This window comes from Cupressus sempervirens, chromosome 5, assembly GCF_028749045.1.
Source record: "Cupressus sempervirens isolate cs-2001-9-10 chromosome 5, ASM2874904v1, whole genome shotgun sequence".
In the NCBI taxonomy this organism is placed as follows: domain Eukaryota; kingdom Viridiplantae; phylum Streptophyta; class Pinopsida; order Cupressales; family Cupressaceae; genus Cupressus; species Cupressus sempervirens.
The window spans coordinates 292979854-293006905 of record NC_143122.1 but is presented as its reverse complement, the minus strand read 5'-3'; the positions used below and the strand labels follow the sequence as shown (position 1 = coordinate 293006905).

At 34.2% G+C, this 27052-nt stretch overlaps 1 protein-coding gene across 1 annotated transcript in view; it reads left to right on the top strand.

Moving 5' to 3' along the window:
• The window catches only part of LOC149555727 (HSP20-like chaperones superfamily protein), a 47999-nt gene that overhangs the window by 11913 nt on the left and 9034 nt on the right, over positions 1-27052 (top strand). The window contains exons 3-4 of the mRNA XM_089829857.1: positions 18083-18131; positions 18400-18542. Coding sequence (XP_089685983.1) covers positions 18083-18131; positions 18400-18542 — 192 coding nt within the window. The remainder of the gene's footprint in view (positions 1-18082; positions 18132-18399; positions 18543-27052) is intronic.

The window sequence follows — 27052 nt, the reverse complement described above, 5'->3', positions numbered from 1 at the left end:
TGTTCTTGAGCATGCTATCATTAAAATTTATAATTCAATATTCGGTATTGTGAATCAACAGTGATGGTAGCTGCCATCTTTTGACTCTCCACGCAAGTCACTTCCTTTCTGGGTGGCTTTATTATTTATTTTCGATTGTGTGTCTTTATCTTTACTTCCTTGGCACCATATCTTCACTTATTTGGTCTAGCTCCCTTCGTTATCTTGCGACTTAGTTTTTTTGAGACTGTCTAGATTGGTAGCTTTTCAAGAGAAGCTTTGAAGTGAAAGTTATCCTTTAAATGATGAGTTGAATTCAGACGTTTCACGACAAGAGTTATGGTTCCTTATCTTTACCATGAACAGTTGTCACATTCACGGTGATTGCATCTGATTTTTTCCTCGAGGATGTTTATATTCATAGCTACACTCCCTGTTGGTCGCTAACCTAAACAAAATTTAAGCTATCGATGGAAGTGAAACAAAAAAAGGAGAGTTATATAGTGCTTTTTGTCGATTTATTCTTGGTTAGACTGAAATGGTAAAAATTATATCCAACCATGTGATATTTGGTTCAGTTCTCTCAAGCAAGATTGTGTAATACACATATACTTGAGTGGAAATTTTATTTGTGTTTTCTTGTCACCAAGTTATAGCCGCGTCCAATTATTTAAGGGACTATTTTGTTTGTATTCAGTATCTGCTAAAAGTTGATTGCCGTGAGCACCTATCCTAGCCTTATGTATTTTTGAGATATTGTTGTCGTTCCAGATTACTCCGTGTTTTGTGATACTGATTGAGAGTGATTGATCACTCACATATAAATCAGAGTACACTAGATTGTTTGGGATACTTGTCACCATTTTGCACATTTTTGTATATGCTCTGATGGGACAAGATTGGCCTCAAATTTGAAACAAAATTTTGATCAACATTTAAGCATTCAAATAAGTTTTATTGTGTTATTCTATGAGTACAGATCATATAATTTTATATTACCATGAGTAGTGTTTTCTTTGATCATTAATCTCTATATATCTCTTATAATAGGTAGATTTTCTCTCCCCTAGTTATAGGATGCAACCAGATAAAGATTACATATTTAGAGGGAGATGTTGAGAGGATGATGTTGAACTTGAGAGGGAGGTTTCATTTGCTATCTTCTTATGGTAATCAAAGGAGTTATTGATTAAGAGGGAGTGTTTATGGAATCCTCCTCATTTTTATATTTATAATATTTTGGTGTTGTAAAATTTGAAACTCTTATTGGAAAAGAGTTATAACTATGATTTTATGAGTAATTATTCATGTGAAATTAATAATAAGTTGTAAGGTCAACTTGAACTGTTTTACTTATGAGAGATTTATAGTGAGCATCATGTAGAATGAGTGCATGATGTCATTAGGTTGAGAGATTTTGTGATGAGAGTTGGAAGTCATGTTGAGAGAGTCTATGACTGTATCACGTTGAGAGAGTCTGTAATAAAAATGTTGGTTGTAAACCTTACTAACTTGTCATGTTGAGAGATTCCATAATAGCATAACAATGAGTGAGTCTGTGGTGAAAGCTAGTTGTGATTTTTGCAGGTTAGTCATGTTGAGAGATTGCATAACAACATCACATTGAGTGAGTCCATGAGGAAAGTAAATGTGATTTTTGTAAGTTTTTCATGTTGAGTGATTCCATGGTTATGAGTAATTGTTATAGGACTATCATGTTGACTGATTCAATGATTATTAACAATGAGTAAATTGTTCTCTTAATGTCATGTTGAGAGATTCTATGACAACATCACATTGAGATAATTTGTGATGAAAGATGATTTTGTTTCTTGCAGGGTTTTCATATTGAGAGATTCCATGACAACATTAGTTGAGTGAGTCCGTGATGAAAGCTGATTGTGATTTTTGTAGGTTTGTCATGTTGAGAGATTTTGTAACAAACGAATTTTCATAACCAAATCAAAGACATCATAAGATCTATATCTTCTAACATTTACCAAGTAACTGATTCCATTTCACATGACAAAGACTTCTTTTAACAATAACAGGAAATAACTGTATTATTATTCAGTTAAACGACTATTACTAACCCAACTGTATTTTCATATTCAGCTTATATAATGAGAAACATATTCATTGTAAACAATTTAACCATTCCTAACTGAAAACATATTCAGCTGAAAAATAAAGCAACAACTATCTTCCTTAACTGAAATCATGCTTAACTAAAAGTATACATATTCTTATTCAATTTAGATGGCAATTAACTACCCTAATTGAAATAAAAAGACTATCTAATATTCATGCTAAATGATAAACAAGTAACAGAGTGAAAAACATACAGTAATAACGGAGGATCTTTTATCTAGTTGTGCAAGCTTTGGCATTGGTGAGAGGAGAAGCATTGACATAGGTTTAACCTCCCAAACTCGGACCATACTTATCCCCACACATCCTAACATATTAGAATGGCTCTCCCTACTTCGAGATTGAGCTTGGGATATTCTTCAATCCAGCCATCCAAGTTATCGGGTGGTTTGAGTGCCCAATCAGTTATACCTATAAAACTGATGTCTACAGACATCAAGTGATCATATAATGGCACATATGCCTATAAACTACCTTGGCCAATTATTTCCGTTTGAGTTCAACGACCTGATCGCCGCCACTTGACTTGACAACAGATTCCATTACAGGGACAGCATGAGCTATTAAGTGTTTCATTACTTATTTATTCATATTTGATTTCATTCTTGGTTCTTGCAGGTTAGCTCCACCTCTTCACCATTTCAATGGCTTCTTTGCCGGTGAATCCTAGGTGCCTAAAAGATTATGATCATTCTGTTTTATTTACACCTCTTCACCATTTCAGGGCTTCATTGTCGGTGAATCTTAGGTGTTAGAGAAATTAAGAGCATTTTGTTCTTTATGTCGAGGATTACAATAGCATGGTTATTGATGATGGTTCAAACTTCATACAATCATTTAAAATTCCTACAGCTACCATTCAATTTCATAATTGATGTTTTCAATCACAATGATAATACTAAAAAGATCTTAAATGAAATTCTATGAAAATGCAAGAGACCAATAGCAAGGTATTTGTGTATTAATCTCAGTCCTAACGTTGTATAGCCGACTGCAGTCGGACTTATACTTTAGAAAAGAAAGAATTATGAGATACGAATGCATGTGTTCATGACCTGAGATTGTGCTTGAGGTTTTGTCTGGACGTGGCTCCTCTCGTCCTCGGTTGGAACTCCTGTTTGGCTATTTGTTTTGCCTGCTTGATTGAGGCTGAATTTGCAGATTGCAGACATTGGCGAAATAAGGGAAGAACAAAACAGTACTGGTTTGTGTAGATGGAAAGAATGTTTTCGGCTAGGAATGAAAACGTAGCAGACTATAGAAGAGAGATGCCGTCTTGTTTGATTCACTGCTTCTCTTAAAGGCTAGCCGTGGCTCCTCGGCTTCTATTGGTTTTCAAGAAGTTCAATCGAATTCCCAAACATTAATTCGATTTGAACAATGAAGAAAATGAAGAGGGAAAAGAAATAAAGAAAAAGGAGGAGTTGAAGAGTTATAATTTCATTTTATTATTATTATTATAATACTTTCTGATATACGTTCACATAAGTATATCGATGAGGTGACATCATTAGATTATGTTACTTTAATTTATTGGTGCCATTTCATTTTTATATTTATGTGTTTGTATGAAAGTATATGTAAGTATTTATTATAATGATATGATAAAAATTATTAAACAAATTTCTTGAGGTATGTATTATATTTTAAATTAGTTCATTTTATGTTTTTCCTATATTGTAGTAGCTCATGCGGGTCCCATAATGTAACCTATGGACAAGTCATCGTATCCCTTCCAAGGAAGTCTAAGGTCATACTTGCTGATCCTGATGACTGAACCAAATGAACATCCCATTCCGATGATCTTGTTTAGCAATGCTTCCCCTCTCTTCAATCTTCTCTTGCAATCGCCCATGAAAATACTTTTGCCATAATAATAATTCCATAGTAATTCAAAATAAAACATATTAATCGCTAATTTAAATCAAACAACTGCTAATCAACAATTAGTACAATGTATATAAATAACTCATTTCACATGATCATGAAAAGAAATAATTCGTTACTGACCATATCATCAACAGTTAGTACAACATATATAAATAACTAACTCATTTCACAGGATCATGAAAAGAAATAATTTGTTAAATCAACAATTATGATAAAAATAATTAGGGGAAAATTTGGGATGTAACAAATTCCATGACAACGTCATGTTGAGTGAGTCCGTGATGAAAGTTGAATGAGATTTTTGCAAGTTTTTCATGTTGAGTTATTCCATGATTATGAGTAATTGTTATAGGACTATCATGTTGAGTGATTCCATAATTATTAACAATGAGTAAATTGTTCTCTTAGTGTCATGTTGAGAGATTCCATGACAACATCACATTGAGAGAATTTGTGATGAAAGCTGGTTTTGTTTCTTGCAGGGTTTTCATGTTAAGTGATTCCATGAATTTTATAGGATCTATGTAATTAGATTTTATTGTTGACATTTTGATTGCAGCCTTGTGTGACTGTTTAGCTAAAGATCTCTCTTTCACTAAGATGGAGTATTGGAATTTGTAGCTGCGATAGAGATCTTTATCTCTGGGCGTTAATACCATTATGGTCACCTTCAGCTGAAAACGACATTTATGATAAATTGTAATATTAAATATAAGGACATGTGTCATTCAATAGTTGTATTTGAAAATAAAGAGTTATTGAAGAGACCTTTGGTTACAAGGTGAATGGTCCCTCTTTATGTTATATATATTGCTTCTGGTGAAAGGTATTGTATATTTGAATTTCATTATCAATAAAATGATCTTTTGCTGTGTGTGGCTAGGTTTTCCGCTTTATTCACAAAGGGTTTTCCTGTGATATTTTTGTGTGTCTCTTGCATCTTTTGTGGTGTATTTTGTATCCGCTTTATGTTTTGCTTAATGTTGGTTATCTGATTTCTAGGCTAAAACCCAACACTTTAATGATCCATTTGGTTGTAAGAGCAATTCCTTGTAGCCTTAGGTATTTTAACCCAAGACCTTCTTTGTCTTTACTCGTGATAAACAATTTACATTTAAGAACATGTTGTTTTCTATTATTTTCCATCAGACCAAAGGAAATCCCTTGCTTCGAAATATAGTTAAATTGATTGTTATTTAAAAGTCAAGAAAAAGCATAACATATATTGTATGAAGATAGAATCTTTTGACATACTTGTATTCCTCCTGACCATTTTTAAGTACTGTTTATTCTATTTATTTGAATTCTTGTCAATCTTATTCTTGATCCAATTCCACATATCATTAAGATTTGGAGATATGGCAAAGGCCTAGGTGTCTAACCTGATGCCTTCAGCCCCCCACCCACATTAGTTAACACTTACTAAACCAAAGAGGGGTCTGTCAGTCCCTTCCCTCATTTTGTAGATGTGATGTGATGCAAGTAGAGGTGAAGTTTTCCCAAGCTAATTTGTTGTCTTGTTGTTCATTATTATGATTCAACTGGTTACTTCATTTCTGGCATAAACAATAACATAGTATCACAACTAGGCTATGACTCCCTAGTTGAACAATAATATCTTCCCTCTCAACATTACTAGAGTTGGGGTGGTGTGGAAAATGGTTCCATTGCTTAGATTTACATTGACCATCGATTTCCTTCGTTTTGTAGATGTGATGCGATGCAACTAGAAGTGATTGTTGGATTTGGGGTAGATGGATTCAACATGGAAAGGGGTTCCTTTACGTAGATTTACATTGACCATCGATTTCCCTTGTTTTGTAGATGTGATGAATGGAACTAGAAGGGAGTGTTGATTGAAGTTGGAAAGGTTTGAGGCATATATTGGGTCTCGTTGGACAAATTTGCAAACAAGTCCTTTTATTAAATCTAACATTGTGAGTGCTTGGAAAGTTTATATTTTAAATTGTGATATTTTATTTGAGTATTATGTGTTCGTAGATAGATCTTTAATGTGTTAATATGAGCTTATTATTAGCCACAAGATAATTGAAAGAAGTATAAAATACTATAGCTGTCATAGATCAATAATTTTCACTATGAAGTACTGAGATGATCTGCATTTGTTATCATTCATATTATTTGATTTTTTTCCCGAATATTCTAATGCTACCTTCTATTATTAGTTTGATGTTTTAATATTATTGCCCATACTTTCTAATGTTGGAAATTGGAAATTATATGTGTGTAGAGACACTATAGTGGTATAATTCTAGACTAATTGAGCCGACATCATCAAGAGAGTCACCACATTGGGCATTTGCATTGTGTTGTATCAAGTCTCGTCAATAGAGGCATTGAATATTCATCTTGCTTGAGTTCTGGGCAAGAATTTTCAGACAGTGGGCTTGTATTTGAATGCGACTGCAATCTGTGGGTTCCTTCTTTACATTGGGCAAAGCATGTCCAGTATATTATCTGGTTTGAATGTGCAAATACTTTGCATGACTCTTCATATCAAGTTAGAGATTCACTGCCTTTTTAAATCTATTCATAACCATTTGCTCCATGAAGAGTCAAAGGAAGGGAGTCAAACTAGAGACCATCAAGGCTACCAATTGAAGGGTTAATTTGATGGAGAATGTGGTAAAGCCAAGTTTGAAGAGTACTATTAATTACATAAAGAGAAATCTTGAGGATTTGAAGACGGAGGATTTTTTTTAGGTTCAAGAAGATTCAGAGGGAGCTTGAATTGCAAATGGGGAGTGCCAAGTCCTTTGTAGAGGATCAACAAGCTGGAATTTTTGTGGTGTAGAAGGGCGTTTTCATGCAAAAAATACATTATATGCTATCCACGGAGATTGCACCTGCCTCTAGAGGGGATAGAGGCACCAACTTCCCACCAATCCCCCCCTCGGCATGACCCAAGGGATTTTAACTCGCAACTCAGCACTTTTATCCCACTTGTTGGAATCACCACTGCTGTTACACCAAAAGATCGAATTGTCAATAAACATCACAACAACCAGAGACAAGGATCCACGGGAGGTGGTTAAGCACATGTCACAAATCCATCGGTTTGTGTTGAACGTACCTTCACCTAGAGGGGACAGAGGCACCGACTTCCCAACAAAAGACATCTATACTGATTTACCTTGTTCCATGCCTTATTTGAAACACGCTTCTTGGGAAGTTCTTTCTCGAACAAGCACATGTAATGCCCAAAGAATGCATCCCACACCCTCCTATAACGTACTCGATCAGACTTTAGAGGCAACTAATCATAGTTCTCCCATATAGGCACAAGTGACCTATCTCCTTTGTTTGAGAGGCCATAAAATGACCAAAAAGCAGCAGTAATGTATAGCAAGTACGAGATCATATAGAACACACTAGTGGAGGAAACTTGAGACAATTGCTTGCAAAGGATGTCACTAATCATCTCTCCCCAAAATATCTTCTTCTATTTAGACCTGATAATCAAAGAGATGTCCTTGTACATCTAGTGCTCGAAGGTGTGAGATTCATGAGTCATGCAATTCCAGATCATTGATCTACTCTTTTAATTTTGAACATTGATATACTTGATGTAGTGTCTATCTTCTTCCCATCTTTCCAAGGCCTTTGCTTTTGAGTTATTCATTATAACAAGAACAAGTGGAACTCCCTTATCTATGGTGTTAGGATCAAGGCTCACGATGGTGTTCCCATTTTCATCTCAAACTGTTCTGAAACCATAATCAAAGTTCTTGGCACATGCTAACACGAATTCTAGTTCCATTGTAGCAAGAGGGAAAGTTTAAACCTTGTGTATGTAACTTTGTCTAACATAAACGATGTTACCAATTGTAGCAGTTTCAATTCTTCTTAGGAAATCCTACATATTTAGTTGAGCAAGCTCCGTATCTTGAACTTCATCATAGTATGAGGTAATTTGTGAAGGACGATTGGAGTTATGATACTTGTCATACTAGTACTTCAACTTTTTCTTCTCTTTATCTTTTGATGGAATGACTCTCCTAACATGGCAAGCCTGTGAGCAATTGTTACATGAAAGTCCCAAAGAGTGAGCACATCTTCATGATATGAATCCATAGAAAGTTATTTTGATGCAAAAATATGTAGAGTTGGAAGCATGCAAGTGGGGAATACAACTAGAAAGCTTTAGGGTCAAATAAGCTCTTTAGTTTGAGAGAAAAACCAAAAACAGGTTATATATAGATAGAAAGCTTTAGGTAAAAAATGAAACAAGAATGGATATATGTACAAGTGGTATGGCATTTTTCTCATACATGGGGTTCTTATATCCCACTACAAGTCAACCGATGAGCTTTTAGAACCTACTAATGTGAATTTTAAATCCCTTTGCAGCGTGGAGATGATATGAAATTTTGCACTTGGAAGTGGGATTTTGGCTTACGACTTGGTGTAAAACTACTTGCTTCCTTGGAGTATTTCGTTACTTGGAACAAGTTTTTTGATCCCGACTGCATATGCAAGTGAGTTGAAGCTCTTGTATATGCAAATTGGAGATTTTAGATGGAAGTAGAAGGATCAACAAGGAAAATAAAAACATGCAAATCTGAGAAAGAAATGAAAGATTTGCATTCATATAGACAAACACAAATATATACAAGAAAAAGGCCCTAAAATTTGTAAAAGAAAACTTACCGTTTTTTGAAAACAAGAGATAAGTTCTTCCAAAAATCTTTGAGAAAATCTGAAACCAAATCCAAATAATTTTTGAATTTAGAGAAAGATATTCAAATATGAGTTATATAGGCAAAATTACTCAATTTCCTTGAGAAATGAATGCATATTCAAGTCAAGATTGAATGCTTGACGAATGTTCATAATGGAGAACAAAGATGCACGAATTTAGCAACAAGAGTGAATGATTCAATCCTGCAAATTGAATCCCTTGTGATGGAGATGCAATGCTGAAGAATAGCAATGCCCAAGGAGATAAAAATATGATGTTTGATGAAGGCAACAAGTTGCAATGTGATGTTATTGTGCCTTGGGCAGACTTTCAACTAAAAAACGCAGTTAAGAAAGACTTGAAATATCCCTTTGAAAAGTTGTTTTAACCAAAATGTGCCCTAGATGGGCTGTTCTGGAAAACAGTACTCATGCTAATCATATATTTGAGAGCATGTAAGTGCTCCATAAATTGCCACCAAGCATTTTATGGGAAAAACAAAAGCCCAAGACTTTAAAATAGGTTGTTTATATCTTATTACATGTATTTGAAACATGTAAATGACCATAAAATCACCACCCAACCTTTATTGACCTAAGTGCAAGTATAAAAACATGTTTTTAACATACCTTTACATGTATTGGCTAGAAAAATCGCTGCTATGGAGAAATGCAGGTATAGGGATGATTAAAAACACATTTTATAACCTCAAATACATGTCCAAAACAACATAGCGCATTTTAGGAAGAATATTACATGTATTATCTTGCATTTAGAAGATGTAACGACCTCAAAAAATGATCCCTAAGTCATAATGCAATTTGAAACATTCATTACATATGTTTTAATGCTATTTAAAACATTCGAAGGGTCTAAAAATCGTCATTTATAACTTGGACGAGTTCTTTAGAGTTGTTTAGAGCTTAATACGTGTTATAAATGATTTAACATGTAATGCCTATCAAAAACCCCAACATGTGATATTGAAGATAGAATACATATCAAAGCTCGACTTCAAATATGTAATCGTTTGAGAAATTGCCACCTTAAGTCATGTCGGATTTTTTTGGGTTCTTTTGCATGTGTTTATAACTTTATTTTAAAACCATGTAAATGCATTTAAAATTGCCTCTCATGGATTGTGAGTTAAAAGCATTGATGGTGGTTGGGTTTTTAATGAACTTTGAAACATGCAAAAAATTGGTGGCATTTAGTTGGAGATAAATAGAAGAGAAGGAGAAAATCGCAAGATGGGATTAGATGGTGGACAAATTTAAGAGACAATTCATACATGTTGATTATGAGCTTGATCTATTGAAGAAAATGCAAGGGCTGAAGCAAGTGGGAAGATTTGTTTAGGAATATAAGATTTTTATCGAGTACTCATTAGAACAAGCCATGCAGAAGCTGAGGAGGAAAAAGTTTTCTGTTACTTTAATTGGTTAAGCCCAATTATTTAGGAGTAGTTGAGTCTTGTTATTTGCATGTCCAAAAATAAAACATGTCATTATGCAATATTAATTAAAAATCGCACTTTATTGCACATTGGTCACACTTGCCTTTTTAAAAGAATTTTCATGTAATTATGGTTTTATAGGAGATATATGTAAGAGGATTTAAAATCCACATTTACATTAGAGACTCAACTTATTGAAGTCTTATATGTTTTAATATGAAATCTAAAAATGGAGTTTTAAATCCATGTTACATGTATATGACACTTTCTATATAATGCAATTGCCAAGAAACAATCACTAATGAGAGATATGATTAAACTAAGTTACCGATTCAGGTACGGAATTGAAAGCGGATGCGGGAAGTGGATACAGGATGCCGGTTTTTTTTTTTTTGGGGTATGGATGTGTTTGGAAACGTCTATATATAATATTAATATATATGCAAAGAAACTTAAAAGTATACAAACATACATCATTTGATAGTATCATTATTCATATGATACTTCACCATTGATCAAGATTCAAGATATTTTCATATGTCAATTAAATAGTTCAAGCTTCAAATGAAAACTTCATAGGCACAAATTCATGTTCTAGACTCCATGTCCAAACTAAAAATCAAGAACATAGTTCATGATTCAATGTTCACTAATTAGAATCATAAGGATTTAAAAAATAATCTGGATCCTCCTCATCTCCAACTGCTGCAAGGTCCATATCATTTGAACCAAGAATGGTTCCACTTGCACTAGATGCACCATGTGTCATGGACCTATCATCACCAACATCCATCATCGTAGTAAGATCATGAAATGTTGCATCCAAGTTTGCACACTCAGGGAGTACATCCCAAAGTTTGGCTGCCCCATCCATGTATTCATCATCCTTACGTGACAAAAGACACAAGTTGGTATGAATGTAGACCAAGTCCTCAATTTTCTTTGAACCCAACTACTTGTGGTTCATTGAATGGATATAGGAGTATGTACTCCAATTCCTTTTAGTAGCAGAAGAACTTGCAATCTGCATTGTGTTCAAAAAATTAATTTAAAAAAATTAAACATATAAATGAAAAGTAAATGACAATATGACAAAATGCAAGTTGTAATCTACAAACAAAAATCAAAACTTACTTGTGAGACAATTTTAATTGGAAGAGGTTGTAGATGCTTGTATGGCTGACCATACATGTACCACCATGTGATCGCTCCCATTTTATTTTGGTCCTTAATTGCAAATGGAGTAAGCTTTGTCTGGAAGCAAAAAAGGCCAAACTCTAGCCTCACATTTTCATGCATCTCATCATCTTGGAAGATTCTTGCAAAAGCTTTTGAGCACCCATTAGCACCTCTTCATCAGCATATGGTGCAATTCTGTCTAGCATAGAAAGTACCGCCTTGCTATAATACCTTAGAGATAAAGCATATGCAAGGAGGTGCAATGGGCTAGTCATCTTCTCCCAAGGATGAATAATTATTGCTTTCATTTTATTTCATAAGGCTTGACATTTTGTAGGGTCACTCTCATATGCTTCTATAGAATGTTTTACCTTCTCAACCAATGTGTCCATGACATCATACACATCTCCCAAGCAAGGTGTATCTGTATCGACAAAGCGAAGTATAGTCATGATGGACTCAATGATATCCAATACATATTGCTCACGAACCCACCAACGTTCATCCAAGATCATACCCCTAATCTTTAGGGCTCTTTCTGTATTCAAATCCTTCCACGCACCCCATTGAGGACAAATGATCATTTGGCTCAAAGCATCTTTCACCTTGAGAAGTCATCTCATAACACTATTATGAGATGCAAAACGGGTCTCAACAACCTAAGCAAGTTAACAATATGTCAATTGACAAAAAAATATAAATATTAACTAAATTATAAATCCATGAAATTAATAATTGCAAAAAATTAGTTTAGCTTCAGCAACTCCAATTGTGAGTATGCCCAAAAAATGGATTGGGACATGTTGTGGTTAGTCATAAACATTTGGATGCCCTCTCCCTCTTCGAATATTTGCTTCACCCAATTTATTTGAGTGCCAATTTGTTGCATAATCAAGTTGAGGGACATACCGATCTCAACCAAAGCGCCAACTCCTCTGCAATTTTTGGCATTGTCTGTAACAACGTGGACCACATTCTCACTACCCACCATATCTATGGCCTCAATGAGAATATTAGAGATGAATTGTGAATCCTTCACCTCACCTTGACAATCAATTGTCTTTAGAAACATTGCTCCTTTGAGGGACACTACAATCACATTAATTAATGGCCTGTTTCTTGTATCTTTCCAACCATCAGACACAATTGTCACACTCGAAGTTTTCCAAGAATTTCTAGTGGGTTGAAGTGCTTTCTCTATAGAAACTCTCTCCTTTTGCAAGAGTGTGGTACGCACCTTTTCATACCCAGGACTTGTGTAATTGTTTGCAACAGTGTGCTACACAGCTTTTCATATCCAGGACTTGTGTAATCTTCTAGTGCTTCTTTGATGGCTCTTACCATTTCCTTCCAATATATCTTACTAGGTTGAAAGGAAGGCCATTAGCATAGAGGCAACATGTAATGGCTTCATCATCATGGTCTCTTGCCTCCATTTTAAATGTTGAGTACAATAAGCCTCTTTTCTAGGCTGCTGCAAAATTTTCTACTTCATCCTCCTCTTCCGATACAAGTACTTGCATGAATGGATGTTTGGAAGATACAATTGGTTCCATTTCAGTGGGTGGTTGCATTTTGTTCTTTTTTGAGGAAGGAGGTTGATAATAACTCCTTTTTGATCTTTTAACATAATGATCAGCAGCCTTTTGTTCTTTTACAAACGAAGCTATTTGTGCATCAAACAACCCCTTCCCGTTTGCACCTGTGCACATTCCAAAACCTTTTCTAGCAGGGCCCATGAAATGAAGTTTTACCGAAGAGTAAGAGCTATTGAAAGGCTTTCCTTTGTTACATTGACAATACGTACAACTCCAAATGTAGGAGCCACCACCTGCAACCTGTGATATTCTTGTTGTATTTCTCCATAGAGGAGACCCTAAATCAATTTTAAAATTATCCCCTCCTTGTCCTACTACTGAACTTTGAACTTGTCCTCCTAGTGAACTCTAACTACCGGTTTCGCACAATGCAATGTAGTTTCTTTCTATAATAAGAAATTAAATAAATCTAAATCAATACAAAATTATGAATATCAAGCATACAAGTAAAAAACAATGATACAAAACCATTCATATAGATACCTTAACTTGGTTCTCAATCTCTTTGAATTTTTTTTTTTGAAAAAAACTTGAAAAATTTCTTTGCAAACTTGAAAAAATTCATCAAAATCTTTGAAGAATTCATTGAAACACTCAAGAATGGGATAAAATGCTTACCTCTTAGTGTTTTAATGAACTTGTGGAAGCCAACTCTCGCCCTTAGATCGTTCCTCTTTGAAAATAATCAAGTTGCCTTCAAAATGCCAAAATGGAAACCAAATGAGAAGAACAAACCCAACTGCAAACAAAATGATGGTTGAATGCTTTTAACTTTTAAGGCCTCTATTAGGGCCATTTTAGGGTTTGGGAAAAAAATGATATTATAAGTCAAAAAAGCACATGTTTTAAATGAAATTTAATTTAAAAAGTGTTTTTTGTGTGTTTTCTCATGGCTTTCTCGTGGAGGCATCCAAATGTGTTCGGATGCCCTGTGGATACCATCTGCAGGCATCCAAAGGCCTGTAACAGGCTTTTGTTTGCATCATGATGCATGGGGATGGCATCCGAACGATAGAGGCTTCTAGGCGCATCCGGATGCCTACAGATGGCATTCAGATGACATCCACAGGGCATCGCCTTGCCTTCGTGTGCTCGTCCGCCTCTACCTCTGCATCTACCCCACGATCTTGCAAAGTAGTATCTTAGAAATTAAAGAACAAGGATATGCAATTAGGTTGAAAACCCCCACTTGTAGAACGCTTAATTCCTTAATAACTTTTTATAGCAACTCCGTTTGAGGCCTAAGATACCTTGAAATGAGCGGAATAACAAATGCTACAATCGTAGGGTGAAAACAAAACTAAAAACAAATTTATTTCATCATGCATCGTTCAAAACATCAAACTCAGTGGGAACACCCACGAATTCATGAGGAAAATTGCATAGAATTGCCTCAATTTTGGCCTAAATAGTCACAATTTTGTAAGTTGTAGTTGCAGTAACTTACATAATCTTTAGCCAACATTCATCATCTTGAAGGTGGGAGGTGACCTTAGAATGTGTATTTCATTGGTGCAATGGTTGACATACCTTCTTTTGCACACACATAAAGAGTTAACATTATCAAATTGTTTAATTCACATATAAACTTGCATAAAACAAATTAATACAGTGTACCATTATTCATCAAGTATTGAAACAAACTATTATCCATTTTTTCCCCAGTCTACACCTAGAACAATTTTAGGGATAAAAGTTTCAAGTATCAAGGTTTCAATAAATAGACACACAAGAAAACATTGGTGGTTGAGGATGTGATCATCCTCGATAGTTCTTATGGTAGTTGAGTTATAACAACATTTAGAGATACAGAATGTCACCATCCTCGATCTTTCACAGGTCGAGGTTGGTGCATCCCTGAAAGGTCTTTGGAAATGTTTAAGGGAATAGCCCTTCGGTGTAAATATGCTTTGGGCATTGGGGATGTTGGGCTCTTTCAGGGGTAGGGATGTGGGCATCCCGAATCGGACCATTGGTATTGGTCAATAAAGATTGTCATTTTGATAACAAAACCTTTGCCTTTGTTATATCGTAGGATCAGGGATTAGGAATCTTTAATCTTCTTTGTGTACTTTCCGAGTTTCCCTAATTGGCGAAAGGAGGAAGGTCTTTTTAATTTTGCTGATCTAGGGTTGAGGATGTTGGATTGGATTTTTGATCTCCTTTGTGTGCTTTGAACTCTTGATTCCCCAATTGACAGAAGGAGGAATGGATGTATCTCCTTTGTGTGGAAGGTAATTGCATTGGTTATCAAGCCTGATTGGAGAGTTTTCTTGTTCCACTTTTGTCTAAGGCAATGGTTTCAAGGGTTAATGCAAGCCTTATGTCCTTGGTGTGATGACCAGGCACTTCTTCGAAAGTGGGTAAAACTAAACCTAAGCCCTACTACTAGATTAAAACTAAGCCCTAAAGCTAAGCTAAAAATAAGCTACTGCTAAACAACCAAGAATAACAATGAAAGGGAAAAGGAACAACAAAAACACACCAAACAAAAGGGAATGAGCTTGAACCCTACCTGAGAATGACGAAATGGAGGTTTGATCGACAAAGGAGGAAGCTACATGCGATGATCTTGGTAGGTTTGTAAGAATAGGCTCTAATCGCTCGTAATCACATTAAATTGTGCAAGGAATGCTCTATGTTCACTAAAAATAGAGTGCACAAATGAGTGGCAAAACACCCTTTTATATGTGCGGTGATTGGATGATGCCAACACTCATTAATGGTTAAGTCACTGTTTTAGGGTTTGCAAAGACCATGACTCTTGGGGCACCGAAGGTGGTATGTTTCCATGACATCCTTGATTTCTCAACATCCAATCCTTGAAACATGAAATAAACTAAGGAAATAGGTAGGATCGGTTATCGGGGTTTTGGGGGTGTCATGTCCACATCTCTGATCCTTCGATCAACAATCAACAAAAACACAAAAGCAAAAAAAAGGCAAAAGGGTGGTTTTGGGTTCCGGGCTTTTGGGCATGAGATAAATCTTTAAGAAGCCTGGAAGTTTGGTCAAAAGTCCGAATAAACAAAAAACAAGACAAGGTAAAAACACACAAGGCAAAAAGAAAAAAAGGAGGGACCCACCACTAACTCAAGTGACTAAGCAGGTTGTGAGTTGTGAGGCACAACAATTACAATTTAATAGAGGTACATTTTTGTTTCAATTATACATTTTGTATGAGATGACTTGGCATAAGCAACTAATCTGAATTTTCATTGATGATAATAATTTTTTATCTTGATATTTTGTAACCTCCTCCTTGGCTACATTAGATAGTTTCACCTTCTTAAGTTTGCAGGTTTAATGTTCTTTTCTTTAGTTATTAGTTCCTGCCATGGCAGGATACTATTGCATCCATTAGATGCCATAGGATGCAATAGTCACTTTTAAATAGCCAATCAGAGTCAAGAATTTTTAATACATATCTATCAACTATAGTTTGAAATTTTCCATCTATTTAAATGATCTAAACAAAATAATTTATCTCTTCTTTGATTGGCTTAGAGCAAAAATAGTAGGGAGTAAAATTAATTTTCTTCATAGAAAATTAGGATATTTTGTACACTCTACTTTTAATACATTAATTATAGCTTATGTCATCTTTCATACAAATCTTCTTTCACCATATAAAATCATTTTTAGAACTATTTTAAATTATATCAATGACATGACATGTTGACTATTTTCTTTATATAAGAAATAAAACTTGAATCTTAATATTTTTCAATATAGTTTTATTTTATTTATGCTATTTTATATTATTATGTTCAATTTTTTATTTTACTTTTTCAATTATTGATTGTGAACTAGAATATTTATATAAATATTTAATCACAATAATTTAATATAAATATATTAGATTTTATTTTATTCATAATTATTTATTTATGAAAGTTTATTTAAGAACATTATAAAAACTTTAGGAATTAAGCTTTTACATTCTAAAAAACCAAAGAAATTACCATAAAAATTTAGTAAGTTTTTACATTTTAAATTATATTTGCAAATTTTAAACTATATAAAGACCAACAATTCGAATATTTTGTTATCAATATTTTTCTCTATTCTTGAATTATTTTCTTTTAACTTATTTATCTTTTATATTTCTTATATTATAAGGTGAATTTGGTGCTAATATACTAGGGCACCATCTTATTTGAAGCTAGATTTCCTATCTAATGCAAATAAGCTACTTTCAAGATTCAACATAGACCGTCTCATGTAATTATCAATGTTTGAATGGGAACATTGCTACTTCTATTTTCTTTAAACTAAAAATTCAAATGGCAGGAACTATGATGCTTGCGTCACTTGTTCATTTTGTAATTAAAATGTGTTTGTATTGATTAGTGGCAAGCCTAATTGATAGCAAGGTACTGATCTAAGGCAATTCTGTCAAATTCATACATTATTAACCACCTTTTCCTTCAATTGTGCTACTCTGAAATCTACAATGCAGATATGTTGCGAATTTAAAATATTTATATAGAACTGTTAGGGATAGATAACTTTACATCATTTGCTAAGGCATTAATATGGACATGCTGATCTTATAATATTGAGTTCTCAATATTTGGTCAAACGAGAACTGGATGTTGTGTTAGTGAATCCATATCACCTTTCTAGTTACAAGTAATGAGGGAGAGTTAGTGCCAATGAGTTATACTCATCTGCTAGGATTTGATAACTCTATCTTTATGTTTCTGTAGTGATTAGGGAATATTTATGTAAGCGTGTTCCCATCTTGGTTTATATTGATAAATTTTATGGTATCTTCCCAAACTTTTGTTCTTGAGTTCATGTCATAGCCATATGCTTTGTCTTATCATAATCCTCTATTTTTTATCCGACTGCTTGGCAAACTTGTGATGGAGATATACTATATACTATAATGATAGTTGACATATGTTTTGTCTTATCATAATCCTATGTTTTTTCTCTGACTGCTTAAAGTGCAAATTTGTCATGGAGATATACTATATACTTTAATGATTGTTACTTACTGTTGATATGAATGTGCACATTTGAGATGGAGAGATTGAACCTTTTGATGATTTTATAGTATTATACTGGTGCTTAGCTCAATATTTGAGAATCATTTAACCATGATTTATTTTTTGACAGCATGATCTTACTTGTCCAGTAAAAGTGGACTCATCAATATGGACTTTGGGTAAGTGTTCAGTGGAAGTTATTTATAATATTTCAGAAGAAATAATTTCTAGCTCGAAGGTTTATGCTTAAATGGTTTGAATTTGGGGGAGCTATTTAGTGGAGGCCAAGTCATTTACTAAAACACATTCCAATATGTTTATGGTTCGATGGGCTGATTGATTAGAGTATGATGGAAAGAAAAACAAGTTTTTTTCTAATTAAATTCATTTCTACTACAATGAATCTTAATGGAAAAGATAACATTTTTCTGGTGGTGATGTGAACAGAAGATGATATAATGCATGTTACCTTACAAAAAAGAAACAAAGGTCAAACATGGTCATCTCCCATACAAGGTCAAGGCGAACTTGATCCTTATTCTGTTGACCAGGAGCAACGTCGCCTCATGCTTCAGCGCTTTCAGGAGGAGGTAAGTCATTTATTTTTTGGAATACTGCAGAAACCATTTTCCTTGCCATGAAATTTTGAATCATGATTTAGAAAACATTGAGGATAACTCAGAAAAGTAGAATTTGTGTACCTTGGTCCTTCATCTATTGTAGGGAGACAAGGCTGGCATATTGAAATATTTGCTGAAATCTGGTAGACTATTTCAAAATCTGTGGGTTCCATAGACTGATTTTTTCCCATTGCCATTGAACCATTTCATTTGGTACAATTGTCCAGGGTTTTCTGATACATCATTTGCAGTATTATTATCGATTTGTAAATCTCAAAATCAATGTTAAAAATGAATGTTTGAAACTCGACATAACCATGGAATCTGCAAGGTGATTTCCTTACATTATGACATGTCAATAAACAAATCTTCTAATTGTTATTGCTTGATCCCCATAATATTTTTCTATATTGCCTAACTGATTACTTTTTGCCAAGCACTTTTCGTTAACCTGATTTAAAATTAGTTCAACATAAATAAGTATATTTAGACCCTTAATAAGCAGCTCTTATCCTTATTTCAGTTTGATTCCAATAATTCATTTTGAATGATGTTGTTTGCATGCTTGGCATTTTAACTTCTATGACTAAGGTAAAATATTATTTTTGGGGATTGAAGAGTCAACCATGCTCCATATCCAGCTCTGCATGTACTAAACCATGCTCCATATCCAGCTCTGCATTTACTACTGTCAAGGAATGTAGTTTAGAGTTGTTGGTCTCAACTCTCTGCCTCAATTCCATGCCTTGTTTGGAACATCTCATATTGTTGGACAATGTTCAATCTCATGTTTATTCTGGAAATTTCTTGTATTTTGTCATCATTTTTTCCCAATGTTGTTTTCTCTTGCATTTAGTGGCTTTATATTTCCTCATCCCAAATCTTATCTTTCTTTTAGTGGCATACCTCTTCCACCCTCATGTTGACATCTTTGAAATTGCCATAGGCTTCATATACTGTTAGTACCCGATATGGTCACAATTTCAAAGCTTCAAGTTTAGAGTTGTTGAACCACTTCAAACTGAAGTTCAAAGTAGTTCAAAGTAGTTCGATGGTTCAGAGGTCCAAGTTGGTTTGTTGGTTCAACATGCAGACTCAGATAAGGCTAAAGGTTGTAAAGTTCAATGATTCAGAGCAAAGGTATAAGGATCATTTAATCCAAGTTCAGAGGACTTCACAAGAAGTTTCACAGTTTCAGAATTCAGTTTCAGATGTTAAACCCCTTTGAACCACTTCGAACTTCAGTTCGAAGTATTTCAAAGTAGTTCAGAATGGTTTAGTGTTTCAAATGATCCATCCTGCAAGTTCAATACAAGCATAATTCAAACTCAGGGTTCGAAATGCAAATCGGTTGACTCAGCAAAGTTCAAAATCAGAAGATCAAGTCTGGTAGATGTATGGAAGATGAATATTTTTCCAAAGCAATTTCATATATTAGGCATGTGCGTGGATACCTACAATGTGATAAATGAAAAGAAGCCCGCGAATTTTGTAGGAAACTGCACAAGATTGGTATAACCTACGGCTTTCCCCCGGTGCACATAAACATATATTAATCAGCATCATTGTGATGGGCAGCAAAAACGTTTTAAAAGTCAGAAGAAAATCGAGTTCACATTTCAAGGACAGTCTAATCTCAACACAATCACATTGGTCCACACACTTCTATAAGCCAAGCATCTATGAACTGGCAAGACTAGTTCCATAAAGGCCTCGATCTCAGTATGAGATCATGGAGCTGAGGTGGGTTACAGGAATACAGAGAGTATATGTTCGATGCCAAACATCTTGAAACACAAGGAGTAATTTGTGATCATCTATAAGTTGAAATTTTGATGATATATTGTGCCTGAGTTGCTTTGAGTATCAATGTTACATAAAGGTCATGCGACAAAGCACTATGGTGATCGGTTGTAATGAGAACAGGCAGATATACATCTCATGCAAATTTCGGATGCTCTGATGACAAACAAACAGTCATATTTAAGAGGTCATAAATCCCAATCTGACCGTTGGATCTAGCTGCATTTTAGATATTTCTTGGCAAACCTAGTTCTCTAAATCTTCACCAAAGCGTTTTGTCATATTACATGTCGATCAAAAGTTACAGGTTCTTGACTACACCACTATCGGATCAGAAATAACAGTCATGAATTGCAGATGGAAGAAAATAGTCATATTTCGAGGGCCATATCTCTCAATCCGACCGTTGGATCATGTTGCATTTAAAATATTTGTTGGAAAACCCAGTTATCTAAATCTTCTCCAAATATTTTTATGAGATTTAGTATGGATCAAAAGTTATAGGTTTCTGTTTACACCTCTATCGGATCAGCAATTAACAATTACAGAATGCAAACAACCAGATTGGGTCTCAGTGCGGGGGCCATAACTTCCAATCAAACTGTTGGATTTGGCTCAATTTCAGATATGTTTCTAAGAAGCAAGTTACGCATGATCTAACCAAAGATTTTTTCAAACTCATTCCTAGTTAATGAGTTACGACTGATTGAGTGAGACACTGTCAATGGCAGTTATAAAACCATGACAGAGCATCATCACCAGCAAGTGCCACCTGTCAGCATGAGTATGTCATAGGGGCCACGAATTTGCAAAGATATAAAATTGAATATTATATCCAAGGAAATGTAATCCAAAGATGAAAAATCATTAATTGACACCTGTCAATTAGTTATGTACACTTGTCCAAAGCAGATATAGTCACATGAAGATGTTAGAACTTTGGTTAATAATCTTTGGAGACTCTCACATAGGGAAATATTGTAAAACTGAAAGGTCACCGAAATAACTTTGAAAAGGATTATTATTAATGAGAATAAACTTTAATAAAGTTTATGAAAGTAAGCTGATGAGGGAAAATCAAAAACTTCTTGGGAATGTGTAAAGAAACAGCTGGCAAGAAGCAATTACCGAAACTGAAAGGGGGATTCATGTAGAATTCTATTTAATTGAGAAGGTAAGATATAGAAGGGGTTCCATTCTTCCTGCTTCCGACTGTAGACTTTGTGCTCCAGAAGGGAAGGAGATTCTGCAAATTATTCCATTTTTCTTGAGAGGCTATGAGAGGCAGAGCATGGGTTATTTCTCTTTTCCAGAACTGTGTGTCTGATTTAGAGATAGAATTTTAATGGTTGATGTAACATTGTATAGTGATTTGGTTGTAATGTGTACAAGATACTTTGCGATCTTTTGTAGTTAGGGAAGGGAGGCTAGAGGTTAATTACATCAGAACTTTGATTATGGTGTATTTTCCTTCCACTGATCATGAACTTTGCGTCATTTTCAGTTTTCTCTGAATTACGTTTCAATATCGTTGTTTTCTTGTTGCATCATCTTTTCAAAACGTCTTTTAAAGCTCTGATTTTTTAAATTCTCTCGAGAGGATGGAAGATACATTTTCGTTTACATTATGTAATGCATTGTACGGCAGATTAACTTTGTGTAATCTGTTTTATTCTGTTTCCTTTCTTTTTAGTTCTTAGGTTTCGCGTCTATTCTGTGTTTATGGATAGATGCTTGTTATCCTTTCGTGCTTTCTGGTCAAAAGTACCTATAATTAATTCATTGTAAATCTTGCATGGGGAGCTATACTTGATAAAATTCAGAGGAAGGTTATTAATCTAATAATAACCTATCCAACTGTTGGTGTCGATTTGTTCTTTCATTTGGGCATTCGGGGTCAGATTTGCACGTACTTTCTCGAAGGACAATCTGTTCACGAACATATACTCAATTGCCTTCATTAGGTTTATCTTCATGTTCTTGAGTTCTTTCTCATCATCTTTCTAAGCCTGGCCATCAACCTTGTGGCCACAGCAGAATACAAATATCCCACTTCTATTTTGAAGGCAATGATCAATGACTCTTTAGCCTATCTCCTATTTGAAGCTCTGAAATTTTGAATTGCAAATTCTTCTTGGTCAATTCAAACCCATATTATAGTGCTATCTCATCTCTATCTGAACTTGCATTTCCATCCTTATGGACATGCCTATAATATGCATCAACTCCCTTTAGTGTGTAGTTTGTTGCTCCCTTTAGTGTGTAGTTTGTTACACTCAGTATCTTATTGTCAGCCAAAATAAATTCTTTCAGTTTTATTTAAAAGATCCTCCAACCCATCCACTGGAAAGCATTGAGAAAATTTCTTCTTGTTTACAAAAACCATCTTTAATGGCCTCGATTTATACTCTCCCTGCATCCACTTGGTCACTATAATATCTGCATCTTCACTTAATCATGTAACTATGTCCATGTTAGTTCCCCATCCTACTATGGATAAATATGATCTTCCAAATTGTTCTCATAAATTTCCATCCTTATGGAGGTTGAATAATATGCATAAAGTCCTTTAATTGTGTAGTTGTTACACTTGCTATCTTATCATCAACCAAAACGAATTCTTCCAATATTATATAAAAGATCCTCGAACCCATCCACTGGAAATCATTGAGAAAATTGCTGCTTTAGAATAAAAACCTTCTGGATGGCCTCACTTCATTCTCTCCCTGCATACACCCAGCCACTATAATATCTTAATTTCCACTCATTCATGTAACTATGTTCATGTTAGTTGCCCATCCTGCTATGGATGAATCATGAATATGATCTTTCAAATTTATTCTCATAAATTTATTGGATTACCCCTTTAATTAGTCAGCTTATGTTAGTCCTACCTAATTTTATTGACAAGGAAATAAAAATATACTAATAAAGGAGCAATGGTGTATTGGTCATAAATAAAATAATAATGAATAATATTGGGGTGTGTTTTTGTTAGTAAGCCCCAGGGTATATGGAAGTATCAGGACAGATTTTATGACAAAATTAATGAGGAGTTACAAGAGAAAGTGGGGCTATATTTATGAAATAATCTCTTTGATATATAAATTACTATTGTTGAGAGGGGAAATGAGGTTTGTTGGTCTTATATATTGGGAAGCTTTTTGGCCTTTGAGACATCTGCCAATTTATTGAGCCCTTTACGTCATAGTTTGAGCCTTGTGTTCAGCTATAGGATTTGAGAACAGAAACCCCTAGATTCCATAGATTAGAAGTTAAAACCCTTTTGGCTTTGTAGAAATTGGAGAATGAAAATTCTTTAATCTCTTGAGAGCAATCTCATATGGGGGTTCTATTTTTTTTAGAAGTTAGGTTTGAATTTTAGCATATATTTTGGTATGAGTCTTAAGTTTTATATTTAGTGAAGATTTAGCATATTGTAGAAGCATATTTTTTGTTATTATTCAAGCAACACTAAATATCTAAGTTACCAGATTCTCTCCAGCAACCCTCAAAGGCTGGTTCAATTCTTTACAAAGTCTGGTCCTTGTCAAATTCTCTTGCAGAATTACAAATTTGCTGCCCAGCAGCTGAACCTAGGCTGAATTTTGTATCAAAACATTTTTTTGGACTTTTATGAAGTGTTGTTTGTGCCTAATTTAGTCATTTCGATCTTCTCATCCCTAAAGTGACCACTTAAAAGACCAAAAAAGATGGTCTATATGTCATTTATGCATTTGTGAATGAAAATGAACACTTGTTTATAGAGCAAATCCAAATTTATGATAGTGACATCCAAATTGACGGTTATAGAGGAATTTCTTTAAAACTTTTAAAAAGATATGATATATTTGAATCCAGGGCTTAAAATATGAATCTTAACTTTTGATCTAGCCTAGTTAGAAATCCTCTAACCAATACAAAAGAAAAATTCAAATAATTGTTCTTATCTTTTGACAATTCCTTTTATTCTCAAACTATCCCCTTGATATGGAAATATGTTACATGCATGTGACCAAGAAAGTGTATCATGTTGTATGTATCGCTAAATGATGCAATTAATATCCTATTGAACTGATATATAGATATGGTGGTGTATTTTGCTATGTTGCTTTACTATTAGCATAGTGATATATGGACTTATTCGTTGTTGTATATAAAAACACAAATAGATATTTTCAAAAACATATGTTTTTGTACGGATGAAGTCAAAACGAATCCAAACTCAACTCAAAAAAATTTAACGAATTTTGAATCTGAATCTTGAACTCGCATCCGTACCGGAATCCAAACTGGCAAATTAGTTAAATATTAATGAAGGAAATTTTTGTTCGTATTTGTGTTATTATTTGGAAGTCTCATATATCTATATTGTTTTGCAATCCATTGTTACTTCTTTTGGAATTGTTATTGAAAATAATATTTATTCAATTGTATGCTATCACTTTGCCCTAATAGGATTTGGGTGATTAGGAAGGGCTGAATTATAAAATTTACTCACCATATTCTCCCAGCTAGTAAATAGTAAATATTTTAGATTCAAAAATTGAGGATGTCTCATAACCTTGTTTGTAGAATAAATCGGTTTAAGGCCTTTCAGTTCGTGCACATTCACTATATCTTTCTTCCCTTGGCTGATGGACATATGCCTTGCCCTTCTATATATTACAACATACGCTTTGCACAAATTCTTGTGAAATTTCCCCCTTGGCAAGATTGGCCCTTGTGGTATGCTATTAAATTGTCATTCTACCTTCCTCACTGATATCACTTTTACAACATTTGGATGATAGAGCTCCAACTAATTTTCATTGGCATTTGATATATACTCTATCCTATCATTTATCAACCCTTTCCAAATCAATGTTTGACTATGACTCTTTACACTGTTCAAATCAATGACCTTCATGTCTCATCTCTACACTCTTCAAATCAGTGGCCTCCCAACATTCTCTAATCTGCTTACTATATTGAGAAAACTGTATGGTTTCAGGCTAAAAAATAGTGGGTTATTTTGAAGGCTAGGCTTACCTTTAGCATCCCATATAGCCATTGGTAATACATTTCAATGCCTTCTGTAAATAATTTCTTAATCTACTGCAAACTCAACAAGGAAACTAGAAGGAGTTTTATTCTCAGTTTCAACCATAGTTCCATGCTCCAAAGGAGTAATACTCAGATAATAAAAAATGTATTCTTCATATGATTCACCTTTCTCCTTGTTTGGTGTCTCTTATGTGCACTTTTTTCCTTTATTCTCTTATCTGCTTACTATATTGAGAAAACTGTATGGTTTCAGGCTAAAAAATAGTGGGTTATTTTGAAGGCTAAGCTTACCTTTAGCATCCCATATAGCCATTGTAATACATTTCAATGCCTGCTGCAAATAATTTCTTAATCTACCGCAGACTCCACAAGGAAATAGAAGGGTTTTTGTTCTCAGGTTCAATGAACCATAGTTCCATGCTCCAAAGGAGTAATAATCAGATAATAAAAAATATATTCTTCATATGGTTCACCTTTCTCTATGTTTTGTGTCTCTTATGTGCTCGTTTTTCCTTTAATAGTCATGATTCTTCCCATAATTAGAATAATATCTTCGAATATCTTATTTATTATTCTTTTAATGGTCAATATTGTGTATCTTGTAAATATTAGAATATTTATAGTATTCTTTAATTCCTCCATTATTAGAATGTTTCTAATAACAATTATTGTTTTCTAATAGAAACATCGTCTTTCTAAACTATATATGAGCATCTTGCTAATTCATTGACCCATCCAATATTTTATTAATCGACTGTCTAATTAGTATCAAAGATAAGTTAATTGTTTTCAAAAAAATTATAATTCCTTTTGGAAATTATTTGTTTTTAAAAAAAATTAATTATTTTGGTGCCTTAGTTCTTGGACTGCAACCCATGGGCACTTTTGTTTGCATCTAGGGTTTTGTTCGATATTTACATGTTGTGATCTCTAAGACTGACAACCTAGTCCAAACATGCTTTGTATTTGTTCTTTTTCTTTTGGTCATCGATTTTGTGCAAGCCCCAACTTTTCTTTATGGCTCAAACTAAAAGTTTTTCCAATCATTTTTGCTACAACACAGTGAGCCCGCTTCTTTTTTGGTTTTTTTCCTAATCACATCTATACTGAGGATCCCCTTGGTTTCAAAAAAACCCGTGCTTGGTGAAGATGTCTTCTCAACCATTTTTTCAGTGTGGTTATTTTTGTAACCCATGCGATTGGAGTTTCAGGGGAAATCAGCTCTGTTTGTGACTTTTGTTTGCTTCGACACCCTTTTTGTGGTCTCTACAACAATTTTTTGAGCTCCCTTTCCTTTGTTTGCTGACCTGTCCTACTCATCACGCTTTTCTACAACTTCTGATTGCATTTGTCTGTTGTTTGTAACAACTATTGTGGTAGTCATTGGTAAAATGAGCACCTATTTTTGCTATCTAAGGTTTTTTACAAACCCTCAATATTTATTTTGTGGAAAGAACTTCAATTTCCACCATTTTTTCTTAGTATTTGAACACTTCTAGATAGCCAACTAGGGTTTCAAAACTTGCAGATTCAGATTTAAAATTCCTTTGTAAATTCTTGGTGGGTGTTTCGAGAGCTTATCTAGGTTGTTTGTAGATTTTTTGGGGTCTTTCAATTCTTTTGGCCTTGGA